The 11,499-nt window shown below is 37.2% G+C and overlaps 1 protein-coding gene across 1 annotated transcript; it reads right to left on the reverse strand.

Moving 5' to 3' along the window:
• Positions 1-1,776: 1,776 nt before the first annotated feature.
• Positions 1,777-7,559, reverse strand: LOC131791160 (uncharacterized protein ZK643.6). Its single transcript, XM_059108484.2, has 7 exons — positions 7,335-7,559; positions 4,393-4,515; positions 3,905-4,012; positions 2,976-3,092; positions 2,528-2,569; positions 2,314-2,436; positions 1,777-2,046 (listed from the first exon to the last, which is right to left on the reverse strand). Exons 1-7 carry the CDS (start codon positions 7,420-7,422, stop codon positions 2,000-2,002), a joined length of 648 nt encoding a protein of 215 aa, XP_058964467.2. The 5' UTR covers positions 7,423-7,559; the 3' UTR covers positions 1,777-1,999.
• Positions 7,560-11,499: the final 3,940 nt, after the last annotated feature.

Consider the following 11,499-nt stretch of genomic DNA (forward strand, 5'->3'; position numbering starts at 1 on the left):
AAACGAGGTTTCCCGCTGTTTTTAAAACATCAAATACACAAACATGGCCGTATGAGTGTTTCAAGTGAAAGCTTTCTGCTTTTTATACTCGATAGAGTTCCATTCATCCAGTAGATTTGTACTGTTTCACCTCACGGTAAAGTTAACTAAATGGTATTTAACAAAGATAAACTTTCGTGAGCGAAAAATCGATTAATATTCGAGCAAAATACATTGGGTTTCCGATTTGTACTTGCAGATGACAACATTTCCGCCGTGTTGTTTTACTGAGACAAATTCTGATGCTGTTGAAATGGAAAAATTCTCTGCAACGAATGCTATCATCTATGAAATTTAATGGTGAGTAGGAGAAGCTTCTATTTTATTATCTTTAGGGACAAATATGAAACGATGAAAATTTAATTTGATATTATGATAATTGTAACATTTATTGTACGATCGCGGGTTTAGCAAACAGCTTTCATTCTTCTGCTGATTTCTAACGATTGCCATCACAGTTAGTGAAGCAAAACTCCTTCTCTATCACTTCGAATGTGCAGAAATGATATGTTGCAAATCTACGAATTAGTGGGCGTCGCGTGTTCTCCCATTTCAAGAGGGCAAATCCTCAAAGTTGTCATTTTGCAACTTGTGTACAAAATTCAAACATAATGCTGTGCATACCACAAGCCATTTAACCCGAACTATGTAAGGATTTCAGTTAAAGGGTCCCTATTTCAACTTTGATGTGCTGCATGTGTTTATTTCCCAAATAAACCGTTTACACTTATAGGCGTAAATGCAGCAAATCATCACTGGTTAATTAATATTCCTTGGCATAAGTTGATGGGATTTAGTCGAGTTTTAAATGTGTTCGTTGAACCAAATGAATTCAATATAATCTGTAGAGCCTTTTACCTTTGTTTCATAGTCATTAATTACCTTAATTACATTATATTGCTAGCCATTCTGTAACAACAGTCATCAGTGGAAAACAAGTGAAAAAATGGTAGTCACACCTTCTGGAAGGTGTTATTGGGGTTTTACACGTTTCATTGTGCTTGGTTTTTTATGTATTCTTGCCTCTCTGCTTTTAAATGGCAAGATTTCTCATGCCAAGAAACTGGTCTTGTTCTCACTTATTTTCTGCTTTGGTTTGCTGCGGTGAAAGTCTGGGAATGCCTGGCTAGGTGAAGTAATGATTAAGTGCTGTGAATGAAATCTTAACATAGATTGTGACCATTATTCTCAGCAGAAGGTTGCTTTGTTAGATGATGGAGAGCAGAGAACTCTCCTACCCAACATATTATAGCATGAGCTGTTTTTTTTATTCATACATGGAACCTTTGTGCACTTCATGTATACTCTCCTGTCATTCACACTTTTCTCCTGCTACCTAATTTTTTTTAATTAGATTCTTGCTACTTAAGTCTCTATGTGTTTTGACAAGCTTTCGACTCAAAGGGTAACACTGTGTTTGACTTGTCATTTGCTTCAATATCCCACATACACCTTAGTGACAATAAAAGGCATACATGGAACCTTTGTGCACTTCATGTATACTCTCCTGTCATTCACACTTTTCTCCTGCTACCTAATTTTTTTTAATTAGATTCTTGCTACTTAAGTCTCTATGTGTTTTGACAAGCTTTCGACTCAAAGGGTAACACTGTGTTTGACTTGTCATTTGCTTCAATATCCCACATACACCTTAGTGACAATAAAAGGCAGGACCTAAACTCAGCAGTAGTTTTTAACTTTGGAGTAGTAATCAGTGCAATACAAACACATACACAATTCCATCTGATGGTTTATTACTTCAAACTTGAAAGGGTGCAAAAGTGGTTTTGAGATTGCAATCTCCTAACAGATAGATTAAGAAGATGTGACATGGTTTAGCTGTGCAGCCCTAGACAGGCTTGTTAGCAACATCTAAGACAGAAAACTTATAAAAACAGCCACAATGTTTAAGAGAGGGTTTTTAAATTGGCTGAATCTTTTTTAAATATGATGCATGTCTTCAATCAGTGTAGAGCATTCTAGCGACCATTCTTTGATTGTCTTCACCTGGAAAGAGAAAGGAAAAATAATAAGACAAGTACGAGATCACTCAAAACACTCAACGTTATATTTTTCTAAGTGTGGGATGTGACCACACCAGCCCCTCAACACTTTACTTTTTGCTTTTTCTTTGCTTTTGCGCAGTGCTGAATTTGGCTTCTGAACCTAACCCTGATGAAATGCATCCTAGCTGCTATAAGGATGCATTGTCGGTTTTGGGAGCCATTTTGCAGAGAGGTCCATCGTTTCCAAACAGAAATCTGTTGTTCTTACCGCAAAAGCCACATGTAAATGGACAGTTTTTCAGCAGGTAGTTCTTCCATTCCTCCACTGTACAGTACCCTTTGTTCTTGCGTCGTTCGCACAGCTGTTGAGGCTCAACATCGTAACAGTCATCTACAAACGAAAAGCAAATTAAGGTTCAATCATGTATAGCTTACATGCTCATAAACGAATTGAGTAAAAAAGAGAAAAACATCTCACTCACTTTCGCAAACTCCAGAATCCTCCCTGCAAGAATATGATGCCTCTGAAAATTACAATCAAAAGTTTTAAACTTCAAGTGTCGCACACATTCTTTAGCGCTTAATTAGTAATGCTTTCTTAGTATTGAATAACTGTTACCAAATGAGCTATAGCTTATACCAATGACGACTTGACCGCTCTCAGTTAGCTTTGAATGTGTGCGAAAGCGCCGTTGCAAAGGTAAAAAATTATCGAGTTGATTTTTTTGTGCTTGTGATTTGCTAGGAAAGATTATTGTCTGCAATTTAAGACTCTGCCAAAACTGTAAAAATACTATTCGTTACTCCGTTTAATTCGGTGTCATTCTCTAATCATATGGCCTTTTTTCACGACTAGGGAGAGGATATGCTAAACATCAACAGTAAACACCCCATTAAGTTTTTTTTCCTGATTAAAAAAACTAAACTTACTTTTGCAGTAGCCACATGTCTCTGGGCAGTTCTCTCTGAGAAATTTATGGTTTCTCTTCGTGAAGCACAAGTCTTTCCTCATCGAACAAAATCTTCCACTCTTCTTGTTTTCGCAAGCTGTAAGAAACACCAAGTAGGAATTAGTTAAAGATGTACAATTTTTTGCTGTACCTTGTGGTAGCACTGGTGAATTTTGCGCAATGCGGACAATTAATGCATACATGCTACCGCTAAATACTAGTTGAAGGTTTTTAAAAACACATCTGTGGTATTTCATTGCGAATCATTTCTGCTTAAATTTTTTTACTCGTGAGTTGCGCGTGCACATCATCGGTGGCCTGTACTATGGTCGGAGCTTGCCAACGAGGTAAACTGCGTGTCATTCTCTCTGAGACGAGTGCAGCGTATCCCTTTTACACTGATATAATTTATTTCTAATGAATGCACGAAAAAAATAATTTGAGGAAAAGCAGTTCAGATCGTATAGGTTGTGTTATTTTTTCAAGATGAATTACATGTACAAGATCTGTAATCGCAGTCAGAGAGGAAAATGAGATGAGGGGGTAAAGCTTCGATGTCTTCCATTATTTGGAGGGTAAGGGAGCTTGAAATCACTTAACTGAAAGATTATAGCCGAGAAAAACAGATAGGGTTTGTTTTTCTATGATTTTATTTCTGTAATGGTCTTTATGGTCTTTTTATAACTGTCAGTTGTACCAGTTTTGAACTAAAATGTCTCGTTGGTGTTTCCCTTTCAAAGGGGACTTGCTTTAATTCAGGGATTTCCTATGGCTGATTAAGCTGCCTGTAGTCGCAGATTTATTTTCTTCCATCATAGTTGGTCAATTTATGATCATTTGAAGGAAAGGTTTGTAAAACGATAATATGTATGAAATGAAATTTAAAATGTAGAAAGAGTAATTCGGTACCAGGGCATCCCTGTCCGTTCGGACCAGTGGCAGCGGTAATACCGTCCCAGCAACAACCGTATTTGGATATTTGTTTTCCATCGTAACACACCTCAGGCGACGGAGGCTCTAGAACCAAAAATATGTTTTAAAAAGACATTTTGGTTAACTTCTTATTCGAACGTCCGGTTACCCAAGTTCAGTACAGAGAACAAGTAGCATTTCGGGGCTTGAAATAACTTGGAGATTACCATGAAATTTTGGTTTATTTTGAAATGATATGGATAATGGAAATCTTTCTTAGTAGTTAAAGCATAGAGTCTAATTTTAACTAGGGAAGAAAAATTTCTTCTTTGGATTATCATGAGAATTTGTTTTATTATCATCATCTGATTCATAATTCGTTAGATTCTCGCGATCTTTCGATGTCTCACTGGGCTAAAAGTGTAAAGGGAATCCAAGTACTGAACTCTCCCTGAAAGTTAAAGGTTTGCAAACGTGGAGCTTACCACAGAAGTTGCAAGTTTCAGGGCAAAGTTTCCTCATCATTCTCTGGGCTCTGCGAGATAATGATGTGCAAAGTCCTCTTGACTTCCACGCTTTACATTTTGTGTTCAAGTCCTGGCACCAATCTAGAGAAGAATCGTTATAAAGGATTATATTTGTCAGAAATAGCCGGATTCAATAACCTTTAAGAAAAAAGGAATACTGAGAACAACAGCTTGATTTCTCTGGCCTAAAGTTTTCTACATCTTTGCACTGCTTGCTTCTAGCTGTTTCCAATAACATCCCTTTTGAGGTTACGAACAGCACGAGAGGTAACACAAATCTTCAAACCGGTTGGACAATCCCTTTACCTGCTAACTTTTCAAGAAATCCAAGCAATTTTAGGCAGTAATAATAGGTACTACAAGTGGTAACCTTTACCGGTTACCACCTGAAAAGGCAAGCCCTCTCAAAACGTTTAAATGGGAGAAATTCTTCGTTTTCATTAATTTTTGATCTGCTGTTTGCTCGGTTTAATATAGTTCTTTACAAAATACAGAGCTTTTTGTTGATACACGGTAAAATTTAAAAGAGTCCCTTGTGAGTTCAAGTAATAATAAACCAGAATTTGATGACGCTGATTCGCAAGCTATGTAAACCTCCAGGAACTCGCGCCGATCGAAATCCACAGTGAATCAAGTCGTACTAATTTGAAAATGGTTTCATGCTGTTAACATGGATTTTACGAAGTTTCCTAAACCGTTAATTCGCGTTACTTTTGAAAAACTGTAGCTGTTAAGTTGATCGTGTTTACTTTTCAGCCCTACGCTTTAATTTGATATTGTTTTACTGAAGCAATGTCTATGTACTAACTCAAATTGGGACATTTCCACTGAAATCTTTACAAAACTGGGCCTATTTTAAATTTTTGCTAGGGAACGATTTCACCCCAAGAGCCCCCCAAAATTGTGAGATGTGTAAGAATTTGCGTGGCAAGATCACAGTTTGATAATTTGCGTTGTCACATTTGCATGGTTTTATCCTGTATTTACGCGATAACTTATAATCGTTCCGTGCCAGCTAACTTTTTAATGATCTGTTCACGATTGTTTTCCAATTTGTTCACACTACAATTGCGCTGTGTGAACGAGCCCTGCTGCTGACATGTAACGATTCACTTGTAAATTGTCATTGTCAGGGTCCTGCCGGCTGTTAATTTCAGTTGAGTGGGATATTGGGGAACGGAAAAGATCTCTTTTTTTAAACTCAAGTTGAGTTTCAATGAGCGGCTGAAACGATGATTAAAGTTACGGCTGGAAAATGTTTTCAAGATTCAAGAGTGTGTTTTGGCATCTATCTTTCTTTAACTCCATTAATATAATGAAGAGAGCTAAACTTTGATGGTGTATACTTTCAATGTGAGCAAGTTAAAGGCCAAATATAACCACATATAGCGTCTCTTTACTGCTTTGATGGTGTATGAAGGCCACTCATCCTATATATGATTGTAAATTCTCCTCTCTGATAAACTATTTGTTAGAACTTGGATGTGTAATAACATAGTTAATCCTTGAATTCTTTTGCTATGAACCTACAATGTGTAGATCAATATTCGGCCATTTTAGTTAAAATCCCTTGTATCATTCTTCTTTTTCTTATTTTGAAAAACATCCCCCATCTATATCTGACTCTTGCTGCGTTTTTTATTACAACGCGGTAATTGTCCCTGAAGTATGGTCGGTTAGTTTATGGCCAATAATCGTCACGATAGTCAACAAACTGTTCGTGAAATTGACTTTGACCAGTTGTTCGGTAGTGCATCGCGACTATCATCTCTTTACGATGTTTTAAATATTGGGGCGCCGAACATCGTGATCAAGATGAACACATTTATAAGGAACATTTCCCAGGGAAGCCGATCATGATAATTTCGACAAATATTTGGAGTCATGGCAGATGGCGTGAAGAGTTCGAGGGAGGGGGGTCTTGTGTATTAAGAAACATTTGATGAAATAGGATTATTCAGGTTAGAAACACTGAATATGGTGTTAAAAGCAACCTTTACGATCTCCTAAAACAATGGCTAGTTTCTGCTATGAATTCAATTGTGATTATTAAGAACTGGATTACATATTAACAGCCTTAATGTCGAGTCTTAAACGGTGTTAAGATTGAAAAAAGTTGAGAATTCGATTGGTGTATGTCTCTCACTGGTTCCGTTTTGGCCTTATTTTCGGTCATTAAGAATTCTGTCGTATTTTGAAGACTGAAGCAGCTTATCCTGGTACATAAAGAAATCCCCGAGGGCGCGATGTTTTCAATTAGCTTTGAGAATAGAATTTTCGGTATTGTTTTCGACCACGCACAAAATAATTTATAATTAATCGAGCTGTTGATGAAGGTGCTTTATCGTGTCAGAGGGCTTACTGTGTCTCGTACACGCTTTTGCCATCCTTTTATGTATTTTTTTTGCAGCTTTATGATGTACTCAGAAGTAGCAGCGAGCAACAAAGTGCAAACACAACATAATTCAAACTAACATTACATTTAAGAAATGGAGACAAAATTATTTTTCATGTAATTTTTCATGTTATTCTGTGAAAGCGCGGGTTTCACTACCTTACCTATAGATCATGAAATACCTGTAACGTTGAGAAAAGGCACCTATTGCTGAAGCTCTTGCGGAAAAAAAATTGAGCTAACGAGCGAGTCTTATCTCTAAATTGATGCAAATGACGGTTATGTTAAATTGTTGTTAAACTTGACCAGTGTCGGAAGTACCCAACTCCTTACTTCCTGAGCAAATTCTGCATATACCTCCAATTGAGACATCTGGTTTTGAGTAGCTTTTGGATGAACAATTCCTTTTAGTTTGCTGTAATAATTAAATGACCATCATCTTCTTCAGTTTATAATCATCAGATGTGGATTTCATCCGCCCATTTAAGTAGTAAGATACACTTACCGTTATAAACTCCATTTGAGACATTTGTGCACGAGAGAAAGACAATAAATACTCCGGCCAATAACTTGAAGTTCCTCTGATACTCCATAGCTAACTCTTGCACTGATACAAGTGCCAAATTGTAGGCTCTATGAGGGACGTGGCAGGTCTTTTCTAGTATCCAGTTCGTGGGTTTTGATCGCCTGTGCGATAGTTAACCTGTTTTGTACTTGCTACAGATCAATCCAGACAAAGAGTTGGTGGTTTTCGTCCCGTAGGACCCCTGTGTCTGTGCTTTCTCAATGATTTCTTTGGCTTTTGTATTTTTCTCAGATCAAAAAGATCGTAAATACATGTTTTTAAGTTTCGGAGTTTTTGGCTGATCATGCAACCGTTTTAATAAAACTTTTATCGGTATTTTCACGTTTTTAGGAGTCATGATAAACTCAAATAAAAGAGAGCTATCTCGCAAAAATATCTATTTACTGGAAACCGTCCCTCTTTATTTCTATGAAGTACTGAAAAACAACGTAACGATCCCTTCATTGCAGGCCACATATCTGACCTCCATGTAGTGACAGACACAAGAACGACAGGGAGACCTTCGTGTTGTCAGCGAGAGATATCAGATGAAAATAAGAAAGGATGAAGAAATCTCATTAATCTTTTATGCTTTCTTTTGAATTTGAGTTCATAATTAGAAAGACTTAAAATTCTACCAGAGCTTTACGTGTTTGGCTTCTCTTGTAGGTCACAAAAAAATAGGTTTAGTTTTGAATTGGGTTTTTCTGCCTGTGGTGATCTTAGTGGTCGGTAAAATGATTGATTGAAAAAGTAGAATACGCAGATGTACTCAAACAGCCAAAATTTCGGTTTTGCGTTCGGTTTCTTCAATCGCATTTTGAAAAGTTTCTTTTTCTTGATCTGAGCAGCTTGCATAAATGTAATTTTCGATGGAACTTAAGCAATATGCAATCAATATCGTGCGCTTATCTCTTTCTTAGATTTTGTTTGAGTCAACATAATAGCATAATTTGAATTGAAAGAGGGGTCTCATACTCTTATAGACTGAGGTAGGAGTACCTTGTTTATGTCCAATAATTCCCCGACTAAAATCATCCTAAATGCATGTGTATGAGAACTTGATAACTTCATGCCGCGTCCACGATTTTTTTCTTGTCTTGTTCTGGACGTTTGTCTATTTTATGAAATGAAAGACGATACGAGAAAATGACAATTTTTTCCACTTTGGCAAGCTCTGACGATGACGAAAACTCAGGAATTCTATTAAACCTTTTCATTCCTGATTTTGACTTGCATCTAATTTTCCGTATAGTATTATTGCCGAATCATGCAAACACTAGGCTCATGAGAATAAAGGAACATGAAATCGCCGACCAATGAAGCTCTTGATTGTTAAACAAATTCTCCTCGTCAGTACCATAGGAAATGTATGGAGTACAGTATAGAGAATTTGCATACAATAAGCAAAAGGTTAGCGCGCGTGAAATTAAGCGCCTCGAAGTAGCAACACAACATCAAACTTTAAAGTAGTTTAAAAAATAAACGATCCAGAACTAGAGGGAATCAACGTGCTAAACCCTGCGAATTAAAGTGTTTTTAAAAAGCAATCAATCTTTGAAACACCGTGTTAATTTTCCGGTTTTAATCTGCAGAAGTCTGGTGGCCCTTTTTCCTTAATCACCCATTTAACTGATTGGCGAGAGGTCTGCTAATGAGGTGTTTCCCAAAAGGGTTGGTAAGAGTGTTACCTATTTGTGGAAGCCACCGCTAATAGTGAAGAATGATGTTAATCCTTGTCAAATGTGCGCATATTCTCTATAATGTCGTATTCTTCCTTCTTTAACTTGCAGATCGGCTCAGTTCTGCTCTCTTTGGCTTGCATACACACGAATCACCAATAGATGTTATTTTCATCGCTATTCCTCCCTCTATGATCGAGCTTAGTGTTTTTTTAATTATATACTCGATTTCTAAGTAAATGAAGAAAGTATCAAACAGGAACCAAAGAATTCTACCCGTGTGTCCTTTGGCCCTCGTGTTCCGCCTGTCTGACATGAGGTTGGGCGGGAACGACGTATCGACTACACCTGATCGGCTTTCGATAATCATGGAATTAAACAATAATCATACAATCTCGTGCAATCTCTCTAAGTCATCACTTAGTTTTACTAATTTACTAAGTTTGTGTCAAATGCTGATTCCAGCGGTATCGAGGACGATTGTTACGCAAGCGCCTGCCGTTATTGTTTGGCCTATCTTAAAAATGACTCATCTGAAATTCAGATAATAGACCATCCGGAGGATTTGGGACTCGAATTGTTGCAAAGGACTCAGATTTTATCTTTGTTACAGGTTCGTGACAAAATGGTTAATACCTTCTCTTTAATCTCCTGATTACGGAAAATTGTAATTCGCCAAGAGGGGATTGTCCTTTAATCTTCAGCTGTGGCTCCTTTGCCAAGAAAAGCTGAATGACTTTTCTGCTTAAGATACGCATCTGTCAATGCCAAAAGGAAAGTTTTCGAATTGAAAACACCACCAGTTTAAGTAAACGTCGTAGAAAATTTTAATCGATTATCAAAAATTGAAACTGACTATCAGAGATAACCTAGGATTGCGTCGATGTTGCGTTTTCTCCATGTAATTGGCGCTACTCTCTTAACCGATCACTTTAAGAATTAACCCAATCGCCACTCCATCACGCGCATTTTTTAACTATTAACCCTTTTAACCCCTCAGAGTGACTAGCATCTTGTTCCTCCTTACAATATCGGCCCTGAATCAAACATGACGGTCACGAGAATAAAGGAAATGATCACCAACTAAAGAAGCTGTTGACTGTTAAGAGAATTCTCCTTTCATGACAATTCAAAAAAAGTTTGGAGAAGGTGCATACTGATGTAAGGGTGTAAAGGATTAAAATCGAAGTTATAGGCTTGGAAAGATTGTCAAAATGGAGCCAGCAACCGGCGCATTTCACCGTCCACTCTGAAATTTTCAGCCTGGAAGCATGACATTGTGCCAGATACCTTGTATCACAATCCGGTTTCTCAAAAATGGTTTTAGCAAACCTGTTACTTGATTTTTCTTTTTCGTGGATCGATATTATATTTTCTTTTGTTGTAATAAGTCGTCGCGTGAGTTTCGTTCTGGTGTTACGGAACACGATAAAGTGCGGGCAAAGGCAGTGACATAGGAAATCAAAGTGCTCTGTGAGCAAACTCGTGAATTGACACATGATTTTTTAGATTATGTTTAATGTTATCTGGTTTAGGGAATTTTGTGGTTGATTGTCATCTAGAGTACGAGCAGTAGTTCAGTGTTTGCTAATGTAGCAAAGAAACAAAGTAACGTTGGGATAAGAAGGCATTACAATTGAAATGATCATGCTATTACATTTGACAAGGTGGATGCTGTCATGTGTTTTAAACGTCTATCATTTTTGTTTCTGGTTCAAAAGAAAAGGTTGGAAGTAAATGTGGGTGAAAAGTGAAATTTACTGTCTTTCGTTGTAAATATTAGAAAATCAAGGCAATACTGTCTTAATGAAAACATTAACGATTCCCTCTTTATCAAATGAGACAAACGGGAACGAGTTTTGAGTGATATAATTAAGCCAAGCCTGCCACCGTCATTTTGGATCTCCGCCTGGGTAGATTTAAGTCACGTGCTAGGCAACGTATAATCAATAACAAGATAGAATTTCATTTCAGGCCTAGTTATCAATTTCGTGGTGTGTAACTTTCGCATTTTAGTACGTTGTATGTATGTTGAATCTTCAAATTGTCTTAAAAACTTAAAAGAAAATTTTTCTTTAAAAATTCACTGAAATCGGTAGCTAAAATTGTTTGTTTAGGTGTTATCTGATTTTCGTGTTAACTTGTTATTTCGTCAGTCGCCGGCATCTTTTGTTGCTTCACACAGGAAAAACACACGCGACGAAACGTAATGATCAATTTTGTCCTCAATCTCACGCTATAACAGAAAAAGCTTTTGAACATCTGTAAACTCCGAGCGCTTCGCAGTAAGTGATATTTTCAATGAATCTTCGGATTGTTTTCAAGTTTAAGGATTGTAAATTACAATTTTATGAAAAACGAAGGTTGTTCTGTTATTTCAGTGTGAATCCTTGCATGCCTGCCAGTCGCTGGCGCCGCTTGTT

This window comes from Pocillopora verrucosa, chromosome 2, assembly GCF_036669915.1.
Source record: "Pocillopora verrucosa isolate sample1 chromosome 2, ASM3666991v2, whole genome shotgun sequence".
Lineage (NCBI taxonomy): Eukaryota > Metazoa > Cnidaria > Anthozoa > Scleractinia > Pocilloporidae > Pocillopora > Pocillopora verrucosa.